Raw genomic sequence first — 26,590 nt, forward strand, 5'->3', positions numbered from 1 at the left:
CATCCTTGTGCTTGGTCTTGATGGTAACTTACGTGTTTAGTATGACAGAGTTGGAGGGCTGTCAGGGCTTGAGCTCATTATTCAGAATTCTTTCCCATAGAGGAATAAGGGAAATCTATATCATTCTAGTGGAAGAAAGTTTATAGGGAAGAGACATGGAGGCTGAGGGCTAGTATCTGTCAGTTGATTAAGAACAGGAGACAAATATTGATGTATGAGAGAGCAGAGTCACAGAAATCATGGAAGGCAATTTGGGGGTGGTGTGCAGCAGGGCAGTCACAGTCAGAGGTGTTCAGGACTTATCTCTCTTTCTTTGCTTAGGGATCACTCCTGGAAGGCTTGGGGAATCATACGGGGTACTAGAGCTTGAATCTGGTTTGGCCACCTGCAAGGCAAATGTCCTACCTGCTGTACTATTGCTCCAACCTGAGACCATTGAAGTTTTTTAGGGTTTTTTTTTTCTTTTTGGGTCACACCTGGCAATGCACAGGAGTTACTCCTAGTTCATGCACTCAGGAATTACTCCTGGCAGTGCTAGGGGGACCATCTGGGATGCTGGGAATCGAACCTAGGTCGGCTGCGTACAAGGCAAACGCTTTACCCTCTGTGCTATTTCTCTAGCCCCAGACCCTTGGAGTTTTAAGAAAGGAAAATCTGCTTCTTGACTTCCACTGGGAAACCAGAGAATTTGAGAATCTATAGTCCAATCAAATATGTTTTTCTTTTGTGTCCATTATGCAAGGTTTGGTACTTGTGCTTCATGGAACAGAGAAGCAGAGGGTGCCAGTTCTGTTCCCGACAGGATTAGAAGTGAGGTTAAGACAAATATTGAATAAAATATATTGAATGCCATAGGAGAGGTGCCAAATATTTCCCAGCCAAATTTCTTAAAAGAATAGTCTATATTTTCTTTCTACTTTCAAATTCATCAAGAAGTATTCAGTTCAGTGTGATCAGGTTTCTGCTTGCCCTCCGTCAACCGTCTGACACAAACAAACATTTGCTGTGTCCCTATATTGGTTGGCAGCTGCACAGGCATGAGTAGAAATCTGGTCCAGTCCTTAAGAGGCTCTCAGTAAAGGAATTAAGACTGAAATGGAATTAAGACTGATAAGGAATAAAAACTGATTGTGTCTACAATACAGTAGCAAAGGATTTTACTCCCAGTTGCTAAAAGAGTGTCATATTTAGTAAATAAAAAGCCATTTCAGGGCTGGAGAGATAGTACAAAGAGTAAGGCACTTGCCTTGCACAGGCTAACCCTGGTTCCTTCCCTGGCATAGGATCCCTCGAGTTTCATCAGGAGTGATTCCTGAGCTTAGAACCAGGAGGAAGTCTTGAGCACAATAGGTGCTTCCTCCCAACAAAAAGCCATGTTTTAAGGGTCATGGTTGTGACTTAGGCAGAGCACCTGTCTTGAACCTTGGTATCCTCCACATTCTGAGTGTAATCCTGAAAGCAGAGTGGTTGTGTGATCCCTGGCACCAAACCTGAAGTATAATTTCAAGTGCACTCTGGACAAGTGTGTGAACTCTGATCCGAGTATGGCCATCTTATGTTTATTCATTATTTATTGTGGGGCCACACACAGTAGTGTTTTATTGTAGTCTTCTTCATTTTATATAACTCCCACAAGCACAGATAAGTCACTCATTTGCTCAATCACTGTGTGTAAAGAACTTATGAGGGTTCTGGTGTGTGTATAGGAACATGGATGGCATTGCAAGATGAGTGGTCCTGGTCCATGTCTTGGGAGGATGCTTATTCCTCTTTTTTCCTCAGGGTTGTTCTGTTAATAGACAAACAATGAAAAGTTGGTTAGAGCTTACTGAAAGATTTAAGAAAATCCCAAACATATGATAAGCCTTCAAATAGAAATGTTTGTTATATTACAATTCACTTTAAGTGAGATCTATTTTCAACAAAGTTCTAGAGGAAACAGTTGATACAGTCAAACTGGTGCTTGGAGGGATGGTAGCCCGTTAACTAGTGGGGGATCTTACTTCTACAGGATTGTGAGAACCCACAGGTGATGAGTAGTTACATCCCTTCACCTCAAAGTAGAGGAGGCAGAGGAAAGCCTGACCCACACACAGCTCGGCAGGTCCCAGCCTCACCTGCACCCTCTTTCCTATCTCCTGTCCTCTGTGGAGGGCAAAGAAGCCTGTGGATAGGGTTCCTAGAAGCCAGTCCTTCAGAGTTAAGCATGCAGGGAGAACGCAGATGAGGAACTGGTAGGGGTCAAAAAATGAAATGGGGCACAGTATTCAGAGGCCTTTATACTCCTTTCCTTGACCTGGATACCTCTGCATGCCATCAGACAGTCCTGATGTGGAAGAGGATCTAGGTGAGAAATCCTGCTTGCTGACACAAGCACAGGACTTTGTCCAGCAACAGTAGTGCTTTCCCTTGGAACTTCTGAATCCCCGCTTGGGAGAACGGTTTCCGCTATAGCCACATGCTTCAAAATAAGAATTTCCTTTCTGAATCAGGTTTCAGAATTCAAGGCAGCTGCTAACCCTGGTTGCTCTGGTCTCTGGTAGCTTTGCGGGGGTCCCTGCAGCACACTGTTTATTGACCTGTTGCTGGAAAAAGTGGGAGATTACCTGGGAGATACTTGAGCCTTCTTCTCAGGACTAGAGGTAGAAGACTGGCAGGAAATAGAGTGAGCTGGGGAATGCGTTTCCATGCTGTGGTTACAAGTCAATTGGACCAAAAGTTTTCCTGTTGCAAATTTTACAATGTGAAGAAATCTGATTTTCTTCTCATCAGAAGTCATTTGCTATGAGCAAGAACTTTCAAATTTTCCCAGAGTACATTTTCACAGAGTGACACAAATTATTGTCCCAGAGAAAAGATCTCTTACAGCCATGAAAAGCCATGCTTAAAATTTTGATGTTGCTCCCTCAAACTGTAAAGCTACTGACATTTTATTATATAACAATTTAAGGATTACTTGCTGCATAATAGAACATGCAGTTATGTTACCTATAAGTATTAATTTAAAACATCTTGATAAGTACTTTTCCTTTTATAGAGTCAAAGGACAAAATGTTCCTGTCATTTTTCTAGCTCAATGGATTAGATAAAATTAAAATTGTATAATAGGACAGAGTTGTAGCTCAGCAGTAGAGCACTTGCCTTGCATGGTGGAGACCCTGGGTTTGACCCTTGGCATGACAAAAGAAAAAAATATATAATAAAGTAAACAAAAAGATTAACATCACATCTGAATAAACTAAGTCCAGGAATTTGCTGAGCATGTTAAAACCCTTGCTCCCATCTTCTATTCAGTTTAGATCCATGTGTTTGCAGATTTGCTTTCCTGTTTAATAAAGAGGCTTAAGACACTTTGGTCATCCCTGACATCTGGGAACAATGCATTTGATGAGACTTGTTTATTAAATAAGTCTTAGGAGAGAGGCTGTGTATGTATATCATGGCCTTCAGTACATATACCCACTCAATGGAGAGAAAGCTAACATTATATCCTTACTGAAAGGGGATCAAGAAGCCATTTCCTTCATCAAGCTCCAGCAACTGTGTTACCATCTTTGAGCTGGTGATATCTGCAGGAACAAAGGTTTCTCCTTTCCCAAATGCCCCAAGAATGCGCCTGCTCTTCTGTGTGACTGTGAGATTGAACCTTTGCTCCCTGGAGCTGTCGGGGATAGAGAGGTGTGGAGTGGAGATCTTGTTGCCATATGAAGAACAGAGAATCTAGATGGAATGGGTTTTGTGTGCGTGAGTCTGCCATTCTTTCTTAAGAAATAAAGGAAACGCTAGCAGAATGAGTTTAGCTTTCTGAAGAGAAGCGATCTTGTGTATGAAGATTGGGTAGCAGATGGGTAACTACCCTTTACAGTCGCCCTAAAGTAAATAGGTTAGCTTTACACTCTCAAAAAAAGTCAGAGACTTCCAATACGTGATTACACACAATATCCTGTGCAAACTGAATTTAAATTGAATTGCAAACAAACTGTTACTCCTCTGTGTATTTTGCCCTCGCAAAGAGTAAAGTATCAGCTTATGAGACATGAGGCTTTATTTATCTTAGGACTCCTCCTGTATACGCAAAGTTAAGAACATCTTCTTCCTCCTTTTTTTATGCTTTTCTTTTAAAAATTAATTTGGGGGCATCTCCCAAACAGTGCTCCTGGAGCCTGGGGACCACTCCATGTGGTACTCATCAGCCAGTTCTCACAGCTTAGTGCTTGGCCCTGAGGATGTGGAGTTTTTTGGTCTCAGGGTGTCAGGACTCTCCAGAGCCTCCCCAGAAGTGCTCAGGGAACCTTCAAGACTACACCCTATAGCTCTCAGTGGTTGTGTAGTTCTGGGATTCGAACCTGGGCCCGGACACTTGGAAAGCATGTGCCCCTGATCACTGAGCTGAATATTTACTTATTTATAGAACAGTTGACAGGAAAATTGAACAAATAGTAGAGTTCCCATTTCAGACTCCCTTTCCTGCATTTCTCCTATTATCAACGTCTTAATTAATATGGCAGATTCCATTTAATTATTCAACTGATATGGATATATAATTATTAATCAAAGTTATATTTTGCTTATGTTTTACTGTAGGAACTCAAAAATTGTGAGGTGAGAGAAGGTAGAGGTGTTTGTTGTGGCTCAAATCCAGGGTTTCTCAAATCTGTGAAGCACGTGTCTGTCCTTGGGCTATATCTGCAATCTCTGACTTTGCTTGACTTAAGAGCTCTGAGTAGAAATTCTTCAGAATATCTCTTTAACTGGTATCTAAGGCTGTTCCTCTGATAAGCTGAACTTTGGGTTCTCGGAAGAAAGATTACAGTGTAATTTTCAAATATAAGGTTATAGACCAGCAATATGACATCCACCACTACTGGTTGCTCTCCAACTGAAATAGTACTCCTCTCGCTTTTGTTTCCCTCTCTCCTAACTGTGGGAGAAGTCACCATGTCTTCCCCACACTTGTGGACACAGAGCTGTATACTGTCATATAACAGCATCCTTTATTAGGAATTCTTCCCCAGAGGCCAGCCCTCTCATATTTATTTTTGAACTTAGCCATTAATTTACATCAGTAAAAACTCATGGATAATTTGGGTTGTAATCCAGTGGTACTTTATTTTGTTGCTCAGATTGTTCTCTCTTTGGTCACTGCTTTCCTCACCCTTCCTACCCCCACAGACACCCCCATATACCTTTTGAAATTTATGTTTGAAGCTAAGTGATAGTTCTTAATGCTCTTGAAGTCCTTACTGACAGGGGACAGGATTCTATTGTGGGGACTGCAACTCAGGTACCTTTTATTTTTCCTTTTTTGGGTCATACCCGTCGATGCACAGGGGTTACTCCTGGCTCTGCACTCAGGAATTACTCCTAACAGTGCTCAGGGGACCATATGGGATGCTGGGAATCAAACCTGGGTCAGCCGGGTGCAAGGCAAATGTCCTACCTGCTGTGCTATCGCTCCAGCCCCTCAGGTATCTTTTTGGGGGTAGAAATACCACTGTTCGCCCCTCTCAGCCAGCAGAGGGAAATGAAAGCAAAAAAGACCTCAGGTAGAGGACACCAATGAAGAATGGTGCTTAGCTGGGCACCCTGGTCAGGGTGTGTGTGTGTGTGTGTGTGTGTGTGTGTGTGTGTGTGTGTGGCTCTGGGCATACCTAATTCTCCAAGCACTTACTGAGCACCTCCTACGTTGTGGCAGGTCCAGAAACGCACCATCACCGCATAACGTCCCTAACTTAGTGCATGGGGGCCAGAGCTGAACCCAAGTGGATGGAGTTAAGTAATGAATGAAGAAATAAAACGGGTGAGAGTGCAGCAGGGTAGGGTGAAGTGCTCTGTTAGAGAGTGGCAGGAAAGGGCTGTCTAATGAAGTGACAGTTGAGCAAGAATGAGGCAGAGAAATGAGCCCTGTGGGTGTCCACTGAAGAGGTTTCAGGGCAGAGGGAACAGGCCGTCCAAAGACCTTGAAACTAATGGCTAATATGAACCTCAGGGATAATATGTAGATTTAAATCTCCCATGCTTTCCTTATTTTGCCATTAACATGAATTATTAAGAAGTCAGTGAGCAAATGTGATTGCTTACGCAGGAGTGTCCTCTCATCTGTTGTTAGCATACTAACCAACCTCACCTCCGACTCCCCTCTGCCCATGGCTTCCAGAGAGGAGAGAACTGTTCAACTGTTGGGACCGTAGGAAAGCAACTGTGTCCAGCACCAACTGACCTTGTATGGGATGCAGCCTGGTGCTTTTGAGGTGGGAGAGGAGAGTGTTGCTAAAGCCAGCTGAAAGGCAAGCAGCAACTTGTCTTGCAAGATGTAGCTAGAAATAAAAGCTGCCCGAGTGGTTTTCAAATGTCTTAATTTTCATAATTGTTTCCACATTATGGGCTGGTTTGGACCTTTTTTTTTTCAGGAATCAAGTTTGGGAGAGTTTAAATGAAAGCTTTGCTCATGAAGTTTTCATTTGGGTTCCACATATAGACTTTCTAAACCATCATTTTATGAAGCCTTAAATTAGTCAAGTTTGAAGTTGTGGTAATAGCTCCAAAATTTAACATCTTTTGTTTCTGGGTCAGAATTATTCAAACCTCTAAACCTGAAGTATAAAAAAAAGAAGGAAGAAGAAGAAGAGGAGGAGGAGGAGAAGAAGAAGAAAAGAAAAAAATTCCAGATGGGATTTGGCAGAATTTAAGTTTAGCAATGGTCAGCTGGTCTTGAAAATGACTTTGTTGCGGCCTACTTACCATGAACTTTGAAAACTTATTTTCAGAAAGGTGCCTTTTCTGTTTTTTTTTAGGATATTAAAACAAAACAAAAAATACCCAAAGGCTTTTTTTTTCCTTATAAGTGTTGGTCTTGAAGGTGACTTGATTGTATCCAAACTGATTTGGTAATTGTAAGCATGATTTACAGTTCTTGGAGAGAAAACAGAATGTAGTAGACTATCAAGAGGGAATAGTGGCCTGAACAGAACCAGTGATCTTCCACCTATTACTAATGTATCCTTAGAGAAGACTGCTTCAGTTTCCTTAATTGTGGCATGAGTGTAATCAGAGGATCTCCCTCACTTTGGGGAGGATTAAACAAGATGATGCAGATGAAATTCTTATTCTGGCACACAATAACCACTGCAATATTAGCAATTAAAGATGGTAATAATGAAATGGAAATAATGGGTCACTGATAAAAGCACACAGTTAGGAAGTAAAGAATTTCGGTAATTTTTATGTCAAGTAGGTGATGTGGAAATCATTTAAGGCAATCTTTTTGTTTCTGTAGGGGAAGAGATACTGTAAGAGAATTGATTCCACAAATGATGATGCTTTAGACATGAACATAAAAGTCTAGGTAACTGCTCTACTTGAGAAGTAAAGTCTACTGGAGGGGGACAGATTATAAAATGTAAGCATAAGTGAAATGAATCAGAAAGGGAGGGACAGACATAGAATGATTGTACTCATTTGTGGAATATAAAATAACATAATATGAGACTGGCATCTAAGGACAGTAGACACAAGGGCCAGGAATTTTGCTCCTTGGTTGGAAGTCTGTCTCATGAGCTGGGGGAGAAGACAGCTGGAATAGAGAAGGGATCACTAAATCAATGATGGTTGGAGGGATCATTCAGGATGGGAGATGTGTGCTGAAAGTAGATAAAGGACCAAACATGATCGCCTCTCAGTATCTACATTGCAAATCATAATGCCCAAAATTAGAGAGAGGGTATGGGGGAAATTGCCTGCCATAGAGGCCGGAGCAGGGCTAGGATGGGGTTTGGATACTGGGGACATTGGTGGTAAAAATGTGCACTGATGGAGGGATGGGTGTTCGATCATTATATGGCTGAAGCTCAAGCATGACAGCTTTGTAACTGTATCTCATTGTGATTCAACAAAAAAAAAAGTAAGCATAAAAGCAGCATGTATTGAACAGCAATACATGATAATAAATAGGGCTTTTATAGTGACCGTTCTAAGATTACTTTGGGTTGATCAGAGAACGTATGTATCTGGAGGAAATATTTAGGTTAGGATTAAATAATTCCACTTTAAGAAAATAAATTTGTCATTTGTTATAAACTCACTAAAAATTTTGGTGTCTTCCAGCTAAGAAAATGTGTTGCTCTGTAGTAAACCATGTCCTGGGAACTGTTAACAAGATTGGCATTGTGTGGAGGCAGAGGAGGGAAAAAAAAATCAGAATCAGTGAAGTCACAGAACTTCCTGTTCATTTTGAAGCCTGGGATAGTTGCATTAGGAAGTGTCTTATAGGACAGAGGTGAAATGTGTCATGCTGATGTACTTAGTTGTCAGCATGGAAGATTTTATAGTAGTACAAAGATTTAAGTTGAATAGAAAACCACTTCAATTGCATTTTTACTTAAACTTCTAAAGTGTGCTATGTTGGTAACATAATAATAATAAGTGAAGCAAATCCTTGTGGCTTTACTTTCGAACATTAGTTTTGATTTTTCAGGCTATAGTTGTTAAAGAAAGGTTGAATATATTAAGTAGAATATGTATTCCTAAGACAAAATCTGTAACATTTAAAAATTAATTTATTTCAGAAGTTGCACATAAAAATATTGGAAAGAATTTTTTAAAAAGTAACCTGCAGTTCTACCATTTCAAATTAGCTATTTATGTTTTAAGATTTTTTCCCTATAGTTTTAAAAAATATTTAAGGTGCACATTTTTGTAATTATTTGTAGTTAAAATAGTTGTACAGCTAATTTTGATATTACTGTAACCTTTAATAAACATGAATTTCAGTTGCTGCAGACTATTATGTTCTGTGGAATCTCTCTTACTGATTTCTTATGTGAATTTTTTTTGGTTGCATTGTCTATTCCTCCCAAAGTAGTCTTTGTGGTTAGGACGCTGGGGATGGTGTGGTGGGAGTTCTGGTCAATCATGGTTTTTCTGTGGTTTCTCAACTTTGTAAGATAAAACAACTTTTCAGTCTCAGAACATTTTCTGTTAAAATATGTACAAAAATGTACCATTTTGGTTTTGATGGGGGACAAGTTGAATTTCAAGTTTTTGAAGTAAAAATCATTGAGGTTTTAGGGCATCATAATTATACATTCATCCAAATTTGTGAGCATAAATTTTAAAAAATTAAGACATCTTCAAAAAATTAGGAAAATTGTGATAATTTTTGTAGTCTGTTAATGACATATTTCTTACCTATTCATTTTAATGCTGCTGATGAATTTATCACAGATAACAAACTAATAAGATAGAAATATGTTTTAATAGAAATAATAGCAATCTAAAACATATAACAAAATTAGGCCAGAGAGATAGTGTAAGCCAACAAGTCACTTGTCTTCCCTGTGGCAGACCTGGGTTCAATTCCCAGAACCTCTTATGGCTTTCTGAGTCCACCAGGAATGATCCCTGAGCAATGAGCCTGGAGTAAGCCCTGAGCACAGTTATGTGTGGCCCAAATAAAGCAAATAGCAGAATAAAATGCATGAAAACTTTTAATAGTAGAAGAAAGGATAATAATTGCAGAACTAGAATTTCTCACATGGTCTTGTATTGTCTTGCATTTTTATCTACTTTGGATTCTATAAAAAGCTGAGTTTTTGCCTTAATTATTTAAATTTATTTTCACTACATTGGTATGTTTTATTTAACTCTCATCAACTGTCAGTGGTATTCAAAGTATGTTGTCTTAATTATGGTTTAATTATATGTATAAACCATTTAAATACACTTTATATCTTTTAGTTTTAAATCTATGAATTAATCCTAAGGAAAGGTGAAAAGATTACAACCCAACAGAATGTAACCTTACTTATAAGAGCAAAATATTGGAGTCAGATGGACAACTCAGTGGGCTGAGTGTCCACTGAGATTTGTGAAAAAGAGTCCAGAGTGCACTCCCTCAACTCCAGGTGGTTCCCCAGCACCTCCAGAAGTGAACTACAAGCATGAAACTATAGTGGCCTTAGCACTATCAGGTGTAGCCCCCCAAAACATAAAAGTAAAATGAAAATATTTGAAATAATCTAAATTCTCAAGATTTAGGGGTTGTGTAGTATATTCATATACTGTCATATTATGACACTATCAAAATCATCTCTATTTTTAATTGGAAAATTATCTTTTAGTATAGATATATTGATCTCCCATATAGAATTATCTAATATCAGTGAGTATTTGCCAAAGAAAGTAAATTTTGTTTTGTCATTATTAAAATTGAGTTCTCTTCCTTATAATTGAAAGGCACTAGAACTATTTGTCTCTTGAGACCGCTTTTAGTTTATCATAAGCATTACCAAATGATATTATCAAATTTTACCTTCTATTTGTAATGGCAGAGAAGAAATGATATAATCCATTTGAAAGTATCATCCTATCACTAAAATACAAATTAGGAAAAAATGATACGTTTTTACTTAAAACAGCTTCAAATTGATATCTGATCTACTTTGCAGAGTGTGTAAAGAACCTTAAAATTAATCTCCCCCTGGGGGAAAAGGCAGCTCAGATAGAGAAGGGAACACCAAGTAAAGGATGTTTGGAGAACTCGCTTGGGATGTGAGATGCATGCTAGAAGTAGACTATAGATGGAGAAGTAGACTATAGATGGCCACTCAGTATTGCAAACTACAACACCCTAAAGGAAAGAGTGAGCAAAAGGGAATGCCCTGCCACAGAGATGGGGGTGGGCTGGGGGAATGGGGTGGGGGTATGGGAGGGCTACTGGGATCATTGGTGGTGAAGAATGGGCACTGGTGGAAGGATGGGTACTTTATCATTGTATAACTGAAACATCTCACTCTTTCCCACCACCTACTGTGTTGGAGCCATAGTGAGTGGTGGAAGGAAATTGACTTGAAGTGGCAGAGTTGGGAAATTTAATATACAAAACCGCACTGATATAGTTCAGATCAGGAGACCATAAGGATGAAGTAAACAAAAAAACACAGAGGGGGGAATTGAGGTGAAAGTCTCCTGCCAAGCACTACATTCTTATTAACGCGTGAGTGTTACCATTAACAAGTGTACCTTGAGGTTCAGGAGTGGAATCTGGAAAGGTGGAAATTGATCTCTAGGGAAAGTCATTTGGTTACTGAAGAGTAATTCAAACCCTATTATCTTGACAAGAATGTTCCTGGCTTGGTTACCAAACTGCCCTTGATTCGGGAATGTGTCCCATCAACAAGAAATGAGTCAATTTCTTCCTGGAAAACACTAGGAAAAAGCTTTAATATGAGTCATCATAATTGTTACCAGTGCAAAGTGGAGATGGCAGTGAGGTCAAGAATATTTGACTTTTGCTACGTTCACTATATGTCATTCATTTATTCATTCAACTAACCCACCAGCCATTCAGCAAATATCTGTCAAAGTGTACCTTTTTTTTTTCTTTTTGGGTCACACCCGGCACTGAACAGGGGTTACTCCTGGCTCTGCACTCAGAAATTACTCCTGGTAGTGCTCAGGGGACTATTCCCAGGGGATGCTGGGAATCGAACCCAGGTTGGCCACGTGCAAAGCAAACGCCCTACCCTACCAGCTGTGCTATTGCTCCAGCCCCCAAAATGTACCCTTTAACAGAGCACCAAGGGGGTCATGGTGGTGTCATGCTGGACAAAATAGATGCAGGTCCTCTCTAACTGAAATTTCCAGTTATCCTGTCTCAAGCACGGCAGTTGCAATGTGAGGTACATGCAGTGTTAGGAAGGAATTGGGTCCTGGAATAAGGGATATTTACACAGAGGCAGAAAGATTGACAGGAGCTGGAGGGAACTAGGGGCTTAGCAGTGGCAGTTGGTCCTTTAATAGCTGCTTTTTTTGCAAAGAGTAATTTTTGTTTCTTTAAAAATTTTTTTTTCTAGGATGTTCTGTCCTTCTCCACCATGAATGAGTGTCACTACGATAAGCAGATGGACTATTTTTATAACAGGAGCAACACAGTCACTGCCGATGAATGGACAGGAACAAAGCTTGTGATTGTCTTGTGCTTTGGCACGTTTTTCTGCTTGTTCATTTTTTTTTCCAATTCTCTGGTCATCGCGGCGGTGATCAAAAACAGAAAGTTTCACTTCCCCTTCTACTACCTGTTGGCTAACCTGGCTGCTGCAGATTTCTTTGCTGGAATCGCCTATGTATTCCTGATGTTTAACACTGGCCCGGTTTCCAAAACGCTGACTGTCAACCGTTGGTTTCTCCGCCAGGGACTCCTGGACACTAGCTTAACCGCCTCCCTGACCAACCTGCTGGTCATAGCTGTGGAGCGCCACATGTCCATAATGCGCATGCGGGTCCACAGCAACCTGACCAAAAAGAGGGTGACGCTGCTCATTTTGTCCATCTGGGCCATTGCCATCTTTATGGGGGCAGTGCCCACACTGGGCTGGAATTGCCTTTGTGATATCTCCACCTGCTCATCCCTGGCCCCCATTTACAGCAGGAGTTACCTCATTTTCTGGACTGTATCCAACCTGGTGGCCTTTTCCATCATGGTTGCAGTGTACCTGCGGATCTACATGTATGTCAAGAGGAAAACCAATGTCTTGTCTCCACATGTGAGTGGGTCCATCAGCCGCCGAAAGACACCCATGAAGCTAATGAAGACCGTGATGACTGTCCTAGGTAAGAGTAACCACCTGAACCTTTGTTCCTTTTCACTCTGCAGATACTGCTGGAGAATTTAGCAGTGCATGCTTTATACGAGACCTTCCGTGGGGAGGGCATACAACAGTGAATGACGAGGGACAAAAATTCTCAGTTGCCTGGAACTTAACACTCGCACGTGAAGACAAAACAAAGTCTTCCAGTGGAGGGCACACCATTTATTTTGGGGGGAGGGGGTTTATTTTGGAATGGGCAGGGGGTAAATCCAATTATGCTCAGGGATTACTCCTGACTCTGTACTCAGGAATTATTTCTAGCAGTGCTCCAGGGCCATATGAGGTAAAGGGAATAAACTAGGCTGGGTCACATGCAAGGCAAGTACCCTACCCACTGTGCTGTCTCTCTGGCCTGGGGTAAACAACAATTTGTAATGTGTTTTGTTATAAACTTTATAAGATAGTGAGTCTCCTGGGGGCAAATGAAGTAGGGAAGTAAGAGCAGGCATGCTCGGCAGGTATCGTTTACCATTTCAGGAAGCATTTTGAGGGGAAGCTTTTACCTAAAGACTTTGGAGAAGCTAAGTGGGGGTGGCGAGACTCCTGTGAGTTTATGAAACTCCAGGGAAGGGGTTCTGGAAAATGTCCTGGGTGTTCCAGGAAGAAGATGTGTTTGGTGTAGAGGCATTGAACCTCCAGGATGCCTGTGGTGAGTGAGAGGAGTTAGCATGGGCAGAGGAGGAGGTGATGTGGTCAGAGCACTCATGGGACAGGAGTGGGGCGACTTGGATTCTGCTAGGCCTTGTAGTTCTCACACAGATTTTGATTTCTGAAGAAGATAAGGAGCCATTGGAAGCTTTGGAATAAGGAGCAACATGATGGGAATCTGAGGGAGGGCAGCTTGAGGCCCAATCTGCAGTGCTCAGAGCTTACTCCTGACTCTGTGCTTAGGGATATATATATATATATATATATATATATATAAATTTATATATATATAAAATCCAGATTGGTGGGGTCAGATTAGGTCTTACTCAAGGTTCTCACAGTGGCATTTTTTGGGTGACCTTGGAAAGACCAGATTTGTTGTAGCCAAGAGCCTGGTTGGAGTAAAATAAAGACAGAGGAAAGAGGTTTTAGGATAGTGGGTTTTATCAACTCTCAGGAGCTTTACTTTGCACTATTAAACATGTACCAATAATACCTGTTTGAGTCTCATACCAAGATCTGTTTTATTTTGTCGTGGTAGAGGCCTGGGTTACAGTTGGATACAGTGTTGAGTGGCAAAACCAAAACTTTGAGTCTTCAGCATTAGATAGGCCATTTCTGCCCCCATTGTAAGGATGGCAGCAACTGACGCAGTTACAGAGAGAGGCCAGGAGGGTCTCTATTCTAGTGTGAAGTGCTAGTAAAAGATCAGTGATGGTGGGTCCCTTTCCAGTTCATGTGCATGATGATTCAGTGTTCACACATTTGTGTGACATGTGCCTCCCTTAAATCTTGTTCCGCATTTGGCACATTACTTATCTGATGTGAACTTAGAAAAAAAAGTTAGTGATGGTGACTGAATCACTAGAAGACGCAGGTTGTGTGTGCTGAGGTGTGAACTTCAGAGTTCTGAAACATTGATAAGATTTGTCTGTCGGCCATGTGGTCTGATTGCTAAATTAATTTCAGACTGAGGATCTGGCTGAGTTCACAGATTTTTTTGACGTGTTTTTGACGTGTGTACAGCATTGTCCTGAGTGCTTTACAAACCTTGGCATACTTCGTCTTTAAAGCAACCCCATGAGGTAGATAATTTGTTTTCTAGGTGAAGAAGCTAAGCAGAGTTAACAGTGCACACGCAGACTGGCTTAGAGTGCAATAGCAATTTGCATGGCAATGCCAAGTCTGACCTGGTGACCCAGAGCCTGTGTGTTTTGGCTTTATTATTATTACTTCTTTTGTCATGGGTACCACACTCTTCAGGGTGAGCTCTGATACTTGAACTGTATTCCTGTCTCACCTGTTTAATAACGTACTCTACAACAATTTATTTTATTTTATTTATTTAGACTCGCAGTGTCTCCTCTTTGTCCTATCTTCTACTTTGACCCTCTCCTCCTTTGGGTACCATGAAAGGAACAAGAAAGAAGAGGATTCCTTCAATCCATTTTCTACTCTTGCTGGAGAGGATGTTAATAAAAAGAATAAAATTTGGGTACCAGTGGGTAAGGCGCTTGCCTTGCATGTTGCTGCCCTGGTTGGATCTTTGGCATCACATAAGGCCTTCCAGAAATGCCTGAAGTGATTCCTGAGCACAGCTGGGTGCAGCCTAAAGACAACCCCCCAACATACATACATACATACATACACACACACACACACACATACACTCACACTCACTCACACACTAAAATTTGGTATTCAGTGGTATGTCAATAAATACTGATAATTTTTCTGTTGAACTTGCAAGCATAATCATTTGCTGGGCTTTATGTCTTGAGAATTACATTCTTGATTAAAAGAAGAATCTCACCTTTCCCGGTATGTTATAAATCATATACCACATGACATATGAAAGATTGTGCTCAAGGATCATTCCTAGAAGTGCTTGGAGAACCTGATGCAGTGCCAAGATCAAACTGAGATTGACCATGTGCAGGGAAAACTCCTTAACCTAGCACAAAAAGAAAAAATATTTCTAAAATTTTAGGTCGGGAGGGGCTGGAGCAATAGTACAGCAGAGTGGATGCTTGCCTTGCCTATACCCAGCACTCCATTTGGTTCCTGGAGCCCACCAGGAGTGATGCTTGAGCACAGAACCAGAAGTAAGCCCTGAGCAGTCAGGTGTGGCCCCACACAGTCCCCCTCCCTACTCTGTCCCCACGCATACAATTTTTTTAGAGGAAATAAGATTGTGAAATAACCATAGTCACTTTTTTTTCACTAGGTCTGTAACTCAGTCTGGAACTTACAAAAGGGCTTAAAATAAAGGAGCTGTGGTTTTGCAAGTGTGATGTTAGATAAGGGTAAAAACGGAAGAGCCAGTGAAATTGTCATAAAAAGTAAGAAGTTGTGGTGCTGAAAATGGGAATTGGTTAATGACAAGAAGAAGATTTGGTGTGATGGAACTGGCCAAGTTCCTCAGTGGTGAGACTGAGGGATCTGTAGAAAGTGGGAAGTATGGGCACAGGGAAGGGAAACAGAAGCCAGGTGGTCTGAGGTCTTTAGAGTCCCAGTCCCTGATTTCTTCAGATAACAGAAGATTTGGAAATACATTTCCCCCCTTTATTGGTTAAATTTTTTCATCTAGGGTAGAATAGATCAGTTTTCAGGTTATAAAATTTAGTGGTCCTTTTTTATAACAAGAAGTAATGAAAAGTGGAAATGAAAAGAAAGGAGTGTATGTTTCCTTTGGATGTGTGTGTGCGTGTGCATATGTGTATGTGTGCATGTCCTTGTGTGTGTGTATGTGTGCATGTGTGTGTATGTCAGAGAGAGAGAGAGAGAGAGAGAGAGAGAGACTGTCAACCAACAACCAATTCTAAATCCTGTTGATTGATAATGGATCCAAGCAAAGTGTCCACTATGTTCTCTCCCCAGAAATGAAGCCCTTAGTTGCCCCATCTGGTACATGTAAAAATATAGTTACTCAAAACAAGTGACTCCCAAATGATATTATAAACATCCAGTGTTAGTATCTGCCATCATTGCAGAGGTTGGCTCCGATAAATGGAAAATATAATTTCAATACTTCCTTATAGAATAATTGCCTACTTAAATTATCCTTTGGTAAAATACTAAGCCATTGCATTTACTCCTTGATATATGTGATGTAGAGAAGATTAATTTGGATTACTTTCTTTTCCTTTCTTCTTCTCCCTGCCTTTCCCCTAGAATCCTACACAGTGGGATTATCAGGGTTGCCCTGGGCTGCATGTGGTGATAAGGCTCACTAGCCTCACAGTTGCTTTTTTTGTTTAGTTTTTTGTTTCTTGGGGCCATACCAAACAGTGCTTGGGGGCTACTCCCTTCTTGGTGCTCAGAACCTCTACAGTGCTGGGGATTGAACCCAGGCCTCCTGCATGCAAAAGCATGTGCTCCAGACTCGTGAGTCATCTCTCCAGCCCTTGCTTTTATTTTATTTTTAATTGGAATCAAACCCAGGAGTGATTGGGGGTCACAAGTCACATCTGGAGGTTTTGGGATCCTCTGTGGTGCCAGGGATGAAATTTAGGATCTCATTGCTGCTAGACATGTGTTCTGTCACTTTAGTCAGCTCTCTGTCCAGGATCAATTTTTTATAAGCCTCTTCATTTAATTATTAAGAAATCACTCTTTTAGTATATATTATCTGTCTGTTAAATAGCATCTGAAAAGCCAAGGCTTGTGTAAGTCCAGGGACCTTGATCTCATTTTAATGTGGGACTATAGAATTTGAAGATTTCTTAGAAGATTTGGGTGGTGATCTGGAAAGACACGTGGCATTTATAAGCACAGGAGGGAAAGACTGTCCCAATAGGAGAAATAGCACAAACCAGAATGTGACGGTAGTAACGTTTAAAGCAGCACAGAGGCATGTTCAGTACAATTGTTGAACAGCTCATTTGTGAGTCAGAAAAAGTTTACTTGGTCATCCTGTTTGGAAGGAGATATGTAGAGCAGATGACCTTTGGCTTTTGTTCCAGTCCTAATAGGCATTTGGTTGCACACCAAAGCATACAGAGCTGGATGGGGAGATTATGTTTCTCGCCTTCCCTTCATTTTTATTGCAATGACTAAAGGAGGTGAGGGGTGCAGGGGGGCGGTGTCACACACTGTGGTGTTTACACATTTTCTGGTTGTGGTGCTCACCAATCACACATGAGATTGTGGGGCTCATGGGATGGGGTTGTCACACTCCTCACTTGCACACATGCTCACTAGGAGCTCCCTCTGTAGTTGTGGGGCTCACACACACACATTCTGGTGATTGTGCTCATTGGATATCACTGTGGTGCTCACACATGAGCTGGCCAGGGGTCACACTTCCTAGCTGGGGTGCTCACATAGGTTTTTTCAGCTGCAATTCTTGCAGGAGAGGGCAACCTTTGGTTGTGCTGCTGTCACCCCTAGCTGAGTGCAGCTGGAAATCATCTCCAGTAGCAGGAGTTGCTGCCAGAAAGACACAGTAGAGCCCTTGAAACATGCCCTCTGCATGCAACAATACAAAATGAGCTCACTGATCTAGGTTTGTCAGACAGTCCCACTAAGCCTTTGAGCTGTCCCACCGATGCTGGGAAGGAAATCACTTCCTTTCTTTTCTTTTTCAAATTTAAGTTTAGGTTTGTCCCTCTGCCAGTACCTTCATGTGTGCAGAGAGTGGTCTCAGCATGGTGGTGGCTGGTCCTGGAGGTCTTCGGCTGCCGGAGCCCTGGTCGGGGCAGGGAGGAAAGCTCAACCCGCTCCCCTCCAAGGGGCCCTGGCAAGGAACACCCAGGCGCGGGAGCTGGATTTTATAGTCTCTGAGTCTTGGCCGCTGATGGGATTACACGGCGCCAGGGGGCCAGGTGGTGGGTGTGACCTGAAAAAGTTTTAACTTTTACAGTTTTGATGTTCGTCACCAAAATATCCCAGGACCCCCACCCCCATCCCTCTCACCTTAGTCATCCCCTCCCTCCCATTCCCCACTGCTTGGAAGTCTCAAGATCTAGGGTTTGTCATTGTTTGATATAGTTTTTTCCCTTGTTTTATTTATTTGCATACCACAGATAAGTGAGATCATCAGTGTTTGTTCTGCACCCTCTGACTTTTTCTTTTCTTTTTTTTCCTTTTTTTCCTTTTTTGGGTCACACCCAGTGATGCTCAGGGGTTACTTCTGGCACTCAGGAATTATTCCTGGTGGTGCTTGGGAGACCATATGTGATGCTGGGGATTAGAATTCAGGTAAACTGAGTGCAAGGCAAATGCCCTACCCACTGTACTATGTACTAGGCCCACCCTCTGATTTTTTCATTTGTTTTTGTTTTGGGGGCCACACCCTGCAGTGCTCAGGGTTTACTCCTGGCTCTTTGCTCAGGAATCATTCCTGGCAAAGCTCTGGTTACCATATGGGGTGCCAGAGACAAAATCTGGATTGACCGTGTGCAAGGCAGACACTACCTGCTGTACTGTCTCTTCAGCCCCCTACACTCTCACTTAGTTTGCATAAAATGACATTCTTCAATTCCATTCAATTTGCAGTGAAGTGCAAGCTTTTATCTTTCTTTTAAAAAATTCTAATTGCATCCTGGTGAGATACATAGTTACAAAGTTTTTTATGACTGAGTTTCAGTCAAATAATGTTCCAACACCTGTTCCTTCACAAGTGTATATTTCCCACCACCAGTTTCCCTCCCCCCACCATCACCTACTTCTGTGTCAGGCACTTTTCTTCTCTCTCACTCTCTCTCTCTCTCCCTTCCTCCCTTCTCTCTCTCTCTCCCTCTCTTTCTCTCTTTTTCTAATCTTTTCTTACAGTTGCATAGTACTCCACTGTATGAATACTTTTACATTAATTTTTTGTGTGTGTTTTGGGGGTAGATGCCAAGCAGTGGAATTGCTGGTTCACGTGAAAGCTCTATTCTTAAAAGACTTAGAAAAAACTCTACTAAGATTTCAAAGGAATCATAAAGCTCCCTGAATAACCAAAACTAGTCAGAAAAAAGAAAGTGGAAATTATTTCATTTTCTGAATTTAAATAAGAAAAATTGGGATTATAAAGAAATATAGTAAGGGAGTCACAAATGGTCAAAGACATGACAACACAACATGAGAACTAGTCTATAGACTAAAGCTTACCATGGAAGGGTGGCGTTGTGGAATGCGAACCTGAGACAATGATGAATGGAGGGAGAGACACTCTAGTACAGGGTGTAGTGTTAGAACATTGTAATCATGAAACACTATCATTAGCACTATTGTAAATCACAATTCTTTAACTTAAATTTTAAAATAATTTAATTATTCTATAAATCTGTACTTCTGAAAAATGTGTTGTACAAAAATTGACTCTCAGATCAGGGCCCAAGTGGTAGTACAGCAGGTAAGGTGTTTACCTTGCTCGCAGATGATCCATGGGCAATCCCAGATCCCAGGTGATCCCCTAGTGCTGTCAGGTGTAATTCCTGAGTACAGAGCCAGGAGTAATCCCGGAGCATCGCTGGGTGTGCCCCTCCCCCACAAAAATAAATACGATTGCATCTCAGACTAATGGGATAGAATTGAAACCCTAGAGATAAACCCTCAGATTTATGGACAGTTAATCTATGCCCACAGAGCTAGGTGCATGAAGTGGATCTGGAAAGCCTCATCAGCAAATGGTGCTGGGAAAACTGGATACCATGAGCAAAACACCGAAACTGAAGCATACACAAAAATTAATTCAAAGCAGATTAAAGATCTTGAGATTAGACAAGAATTTATAGAATACATTGAGGAAAACTTGACTGCCTATAGTATTCTGCTAAAATACCAAAAAGAAAAAAAGAAGAAGAATTAAATATGGGACTATTTTAAATTTAAAAGTTTTTACATGGCCAAAAAAAAACTCAGGTTAAATTAAAAGTCATGCTACTGAATGGGAGAAAATAATTACACATCATATCACTGTATCACTGTCATCCTGTTGGTGCCACATTCGAGGCTCTTTCAGGGTCAGGAGGATGAGACCCATCATTGTTATTGGTTTTTGGTATATTGAATACACTTCATATATCAGATAAAGAACAGATATCTAGGATATATATAAAGCACTCACAAAGCACAATAGGGAAAAATCCAACAACCCTATCAAAAAAATGGGGGAAGGGACAACTAGAGAGATAGCACAGCAGATATGGCATGCTGCCAACCTGGATTTGAAACCCAGCACTCTATATGGTACCTTGAGCTCTGCCAGGAGTAATCCTGAGTGCAGAGCCAGGATTAGAGATGAGCACTGCTGGGTGTGACCCCAAAGCAAAAACAAACAAACAAAATACAAAGAAACAAAAAGAATAATAATAATAATAATAATAGGGAGAGGAGATGAATAGAGACTCCTTGGAGAGGACATACAAATGAATGGCTACTAGGCATGTGTAAAAGTATTTATTGTCATTTTATCAGAGAAATCAAATTCATTTTCAGGGAAATGAAAAATCAAAATGGCAAATTCTTTTCTTGTTGAGGGAGGTGGTGATGGTAATGATGCTGGTGAGAATTTTAAACCTGTGCATGATTGGAAAGGCAGTTAGGCATTGTGTTCCCATTTCACTTGCCTGAAGGTAGAATGCTTGCTCACTTCTGGGTTATGATGTGTGATGGACCTTTTATGTAAAAGAGGCTATTATTGAATTTTCTCATCAAAAAGGCATTGGGCATATGATTCTACTCTCCACGGGGCATTGACATCCTACCCAAGTGAGTCCTGTTTTTTTCTTGTTGTTTTGCTTTTGGGGTAACACTTAGCATGGTTAGGGATGACTACTGAATCTGTGCTCAAAAACTATTTCTTGTGGTGCTCAGAGGACCAATGCTGTATCAGGGATCAAACTGGGGATGACTGCATGTAAGGCAAGCACTCTAAACATTATGCTAGTTCTCCATCCTGAGCCCTATATTTTGAATTCCTACTTTGTATAAGCAAGATGGCAGCAGCACTAAACATACAAGACAGCCTACTTCGAAATCTTTTATTTACTGTCAAACAACATGCCATGTGAACCACAGGGACATTTTCTTTCCCAGGAAATGGGTCTTTTTTTTTTTTTTTTTTGCATTATCTTGAACTACAAAAGAAAATAAAGGGTGAAGTATATTTTTAAATTCTTTCATAAGCTTTCTTATCTTGAAGAGAGGTATTTTTCAAATTTCAGGTTGGGATCCACCAGCCAGTATTAAAATTAACTAGGAGATCATACTATTTTTTATGGGGACTATAAAAATTTACATTTCACTAACAGTGTATCAGTTACCTTCTCTTTATCCAATGTCAGTATTTGTTATTTCTAATATTTTTGAAATTATCATGGGTGAAATGATATATTTTTCTACCTTGGTGTACATTTCCCTAAAAATTAGTGAAGTTGAGCATTTTCTCATGAACCAGTGAGCCATCTACATATTTTCTTCAGTGAATGTCTATTCAGGCCTTTTGCTCATCTCTTGATTGGGAGCTTATTTTTTATTGTCATTGTTGAGTTGTGTGAATTCTTTATATAACTGTGATCTAAAGAGATATGAGAAATGTGAGTTAAAGGATTTTGAAAAGTTTATGGTAGGTGAGACATAGGACTGACTATTTTTCTGCTTATTTCTCCCTCCCACAACTTTACTGAAATATATGTTAAATCTTACTACCCTTCTCACAGGGAAGAGAGGAAAAATGTAACGTGGTAAAGAGAGTTAACAACAGGGAATGAATGCTAGAAGAAAATGCATGAAAATTAAGCACACAAGAGTGAAACTTGCTAGAGTTTAATAATAATCATAAATATCATTTCTGCAGCATTATGTCTTTTCATGTTGTAATACATGTTTTTTATTCAGTCTCATGGAAAATCCTCAAGGTAAGTTGAAAGATATTATTATCTTGTTTTCCTGCCATTCCCCTAAATGCATCCTGTAGTCAGATATAACTAATTAGTTATGTCCATTGTTTTGCATCTCAGAGTCTTTACCCATACCTTTCCTCTTGTTCTACTTGGGAAACTCTCATTCATCTCGTAAGAGTCAACTCAAGGACTTTTCTTCTCTGGCTCTTTCTGTACTCTGCCTAGATAAATCTGATTCCTTTCTCCTTTGAGTCAACTCTCTTTATCTTGTCAGTATCTCGATCAATGCACTTACTTGTTTTCATGCCTTCATTTTGAAATACAGCATGCATCTTTAAAGCCTGGGTCTGATTTATCTATCTTGGTATATGTAATGAGTAACATGTGAATTGGCATACCCTTGTTGAGATTATAATACAGTGAATTAAATGAGGAAATCAAGATTTGGGGAACTTAAGTGGCTTTTAACTGGAATTGATAGTAGAACACAGATTTCCTCACATCATGTTTGTTGTGTGCTATATTGTGGCTTTTTGAAAAGTATTCATGACAGCCTGAGGGAGGGTTTGCTATTATTATTATGAGATGAGATGAGAAAAATGATACCCTTGCTTTAGAGTCTTGCCTTATAGTAGTAGTAGACTGTGAGTGAAACACAAGCAGACTGGCCTCAGGACCCTACTCTTCAAGATCAAGTGAATGGGCGAAAATGATTCCTACCTGAAGAATGAGGTTTATAATTGTATCACAATGATTTCTAGTTGTTTATTTCTGTAAATTACTCAATCTCTCAATATTTAGTTCACCCTTTATTAGTCCTCAAGATTTTGTAGCATGGTAGTGAGAGCTATGAGAACATTCCCTGGGGAATAAAACTCTTCATGATCTCAGATTTTTTTTGTTCATTAAAAATAGATGGCTTTCCAAGTAGTGTGACCCCGTGCAATTGATCTCAGGTCTCTGTGACTTACTTGGCTCGCCTTTATCACTGCAAGGTGTTGAGAATACAATCAGAGAATGTGCATAAAGCACCTAGCTTGAAACTTGGCACATTATAAGCACTATGGATGACTTAATGATGGCACATAGTGAGTCACTATGAACAGCTTTTGGGCCTTTGCTGCATTCTGAAGAGCCTGTTGTGTACCAGCAGAGGGCCCTTTGTACCCAGTCCTGTCATAGCCTCTACAAAAACAGGGATGAGGGTCAGCTGCCGGTGCCACCATGATGGCGTTTCATGGTATAGCTGAGTGCCAGGAGGAAGCACACTAGGGGTTCCACAGAGGCAAATGGCAACAGCTCAGTTCTTAGTGACTCAAGCTCATCTGAACACTTGGTCACCACAGAGCAGATAAGTTGGTATCTGCACTGCTAGTACCTATAAACACCCCAACCCCTACTCCATGCCATTCAGTTAGTGATTCCTGCCTCTGTATGATGACCTTTGTTGAATAATTTATTTTAATTTTTCAACATTTATAAATAAAACATTTAAAGTGAGACCCTGGCCTCCAAGAGCCAGGTTCAGAATCCTGAAAAAGAACACATTCTTCTTTTGTGTAGATGGGTCTGTTAGATAATCCTTATGAGAAACTGGCCCCACTGTGCTAACAAACCCTATGAGGATGGCTACTTGGCCAAGGACTTTTACCACCTTTACTAGTATTCAGAAATGTACTCTGTCTCCAAAGAATTGAGATCAGATATCAGGACTTTCACATTATTTGTGGATCTTGTCAATGAAACATCCTTGATCCATAAGAAAGAGGAAAAATAAGTGGGATGCTCTCTCTCTCTCTCTCTCTCTCTCTCTCTCTCTCTCTCTCTCTCTCTCTCTCTCTTACACACACACACACACACACACACACACACACACACACACCATGGGGTCAAGAGATACTAATCAGAGTCCCCAGAAATTCATTTGTGTTTAGCTTGCAGTGATTTCTGCATCACAGAAACCTGCTTTAAATGTTTGCTTCTTTGAAGCACCACGTTATATGACAAGGTTTTTGGCTCTCAGGCACTCTGTGGTGGCTGTGCTGCTCTCTCAAATGAAGCGTGACTCAGTCTTTTCAGAGTCAGATCATCCAGGCTCCCATACTGACAGCTTCAAGACTCAAGGTGCTCCTGGTTAGTCCTTTGGCAGCTCAGCCAAGGAGCACTTTCTCAGCAATGCTTTCCTGGGAGCTCACTGACACCACTGCCCAGCTCCTGCATAGGTGGGGAGAGAAGGGCATTTGCCTCCACCATAACAAACTGGAAATGAGTATAAAAGTGGTATGCCCTCTCAGTCACTGACTGCAAGCAGTGTTGCTTGGCACCCCCATCTCCATTCTGAAGAGAATGAGATGACGGAAAAGACCTTCATGACTAGTATAAGAAGGAATAGGGCATTCATTTCTTAAAAGAAATCCCATTACATGTGACTCCATTCTACCTTTTCACATTGCTGCCACTGCCACTGTTGCTCATTTTCTCCCCAGTGTTTTAAAAGTCTAACCGCCCCCCCCCCCCCCCGGGTTGCCACAAGCAGGTCAACCTGTACCTGTGGGGTGAGTGCATCAGCAGCTTGATGGTGCCTTCAGGCTTTCTGATACTCCGAAATTGCCACTGTGCCTTTGGCTGGACCCAACTACTTGGGACCAAGTTGACCAAGAAATTAAATGGCAAAAAGTTAGGTATGTGGGAGCCACATACAAACCACCTTTGCCTCCGCTATACAAGCTCGAAAAGCTGCAATTAATCTCAGACCCACACATGACTGAACAGACTGGGGTAAATCGAAGGGGGGAAGGTTAGCCTTGTGCATGCACAAGCAGAGCCCTCAGCAGCTGCTTGCTTCCGCTTCCATAATCCAAAATCGCTGCCATCCTCCTGGCCTGACTCCACCATCTCAGGAGGGATCTTACCAAACTATAATTGGCTGAAAATTCGGGTATGCGGGTTTTGTGACTGAAATCTCCAGATTTCTCAAAGTTGGGATGGTCTGCCTCCCCCTCCACTTCCCCATGCTCCTGGGAGCACTGGCAGTCACCCCTGAACCACCTCCAGCACCACCATATAAGCTCTACTACTGCCTTGCTTCAGAGACCCATAAATAAATCTCAAAAGAGATCAAAAGTTAATCCTGGATCTGCACATGGCTGAATACACTGGGGTAAATCATAGGGGAATGGGTTGGCCAGGGGTGTACCCAAGCAGAGCCTCCAGTAACTGCTTGCTTCCACAACCCAAAATTGCCACCATACACCTGGCCTAACTCCATTGTTTTAGGATTGACCTCACCAAGATATAATCTACTGAAAATTCATGTATGTGAGTTTTGTGACTGAAATCTCCAGGCTTTCTGGGGTTCTGGATGGGCTACCTTCCCCCACCTCCCTACACTTCCAGAAGCCTCAGCAGTCACATCCACACCCCAAAGCGGCCACCCAATTGAAAAGCTACTTCAGTCTTACCGTCCCAATAAAAATACCGATTACCCTGAACAAACACCATGCCCTCTTAGCACCTGTACTGCAAACCATAATACACAAAAGGAAAAGTAGAGAGAGAGAAAGAAGAAAACTGCCTCCCACAGAGGGAAGTTGAAGGTGAGGGGGTAGGGTTTTGGGGGATGGTGGTGGGGAAACAGGGGACATTGGTGGTGGGAAATGTACACTGGTGGACTGGTGGAGGAATGGGTGCTAGGTCATTGTATGATTGAAACCCAATTATGAAGAGCTTTGCAATGGTTTATTTCACAGATATTCAGTTAAAAGTTATTTTTAAAAATTTTTAAAAAGTAATGTGGAGTTCATGCTCAATTCAATCAGCTTAATCAATGGATGAATAAATAGCAATACTCCTACATTAAATAAATAAATAAATAAAAACCTGCTCCTCCCTTCTGCCACTGCCTTACCCAGCCCTCTTCCATCTCGTCTGGTTCCCTCCTTTGTGATCCTTTTTTGTTTTCCATGTTTCTTCAGAGGCCTTCTTTGCAGCTAGTTCAAAAGTCATTTTTATGAATCATTGTCCTCGTTGCCGTTGTCACCATTGCTCTGCCCGCCTCCCCCTCCCTTGTCTCCACACACCCCTTCAGGTCTCTTACCCACAGTCTGCTCCGTTTCTTTTATTCCTGTTCTGTTCCCTCCACCAGAACATTTTCTTCTGGCCTTCCTTCTCTTTAGAAACCTGAAACCTTCCACTTCAGCTAGAACAAACAACTATTGAATATTTTTTCCGTGTGAGGTACAGAAAGTCTTAAATTCTACAGCCTGTTCCCCACAACTGTATTGAGTAATAACTGAAAAATATAATTATGTGTGTTTTAAATGTACAATATGGTGATTTGATATATATTTTCTTTTCTTGTTTATTTTATTTTTACAAAGTCGTTCACAATAATTTATTACATTCAATATTCCAACACCAATTACACCTTCCCACCACCATTATTTCTCATATTTACCACCCCAA

The 26,590-nt window shown here is 41.1% G+C and overlaps 1 protein-coding gene and 1 non-coding gene across 2 annotated transcripts in view; both read left to right on the forward strand.

Annotated features, from left to right (window-relative positions):
* The window catches only part of LPAR3 (lysophosphatidic acid receptor 3), an 84,016-nt gene that overhangs the window by 14,844 nt on the left and 42,582 nt on the right, over nt 1–26,590 (forward strand). Inside the window, exon 2 of the mRNA XM_056123576.1 lies at nt 11,853–12,609. Coding sequence (XP_055979551.1) covers nt 11,874–12,609 — 736 coding nt within the window. The 5' untranslated portion in view covers nt 11,853–11,873. The remainder of the gene's footprint in view (nt 1–11,852; nt 12,610–26,590) is intronic.
* LOC130032253 (small nucleolar RNA U13) lies at nt 14,017–14,120 on the forward strand. The gene has a single exon (XR_008793797.1). It is a non-coding gene; the product is annotated as a small nucleolar RNA U13 (small nucleolar RNA).

The sequence above is a fragment of the Sorex fumeus genome, unplaced genomic scaffold (genome assembly GCF_029834395.1).
Source record: "Sorex fumeus unplaced genomic scaffold, SorFum_2.1 ptg000047l, whole genome shotgun sequence".
NCBI classification, from domain to species: Eukaryota; Metazoa; Chordata; class Mammalia; order Eulipotyphla; family Soricidae; genus Sorex; species Sorex fumeus.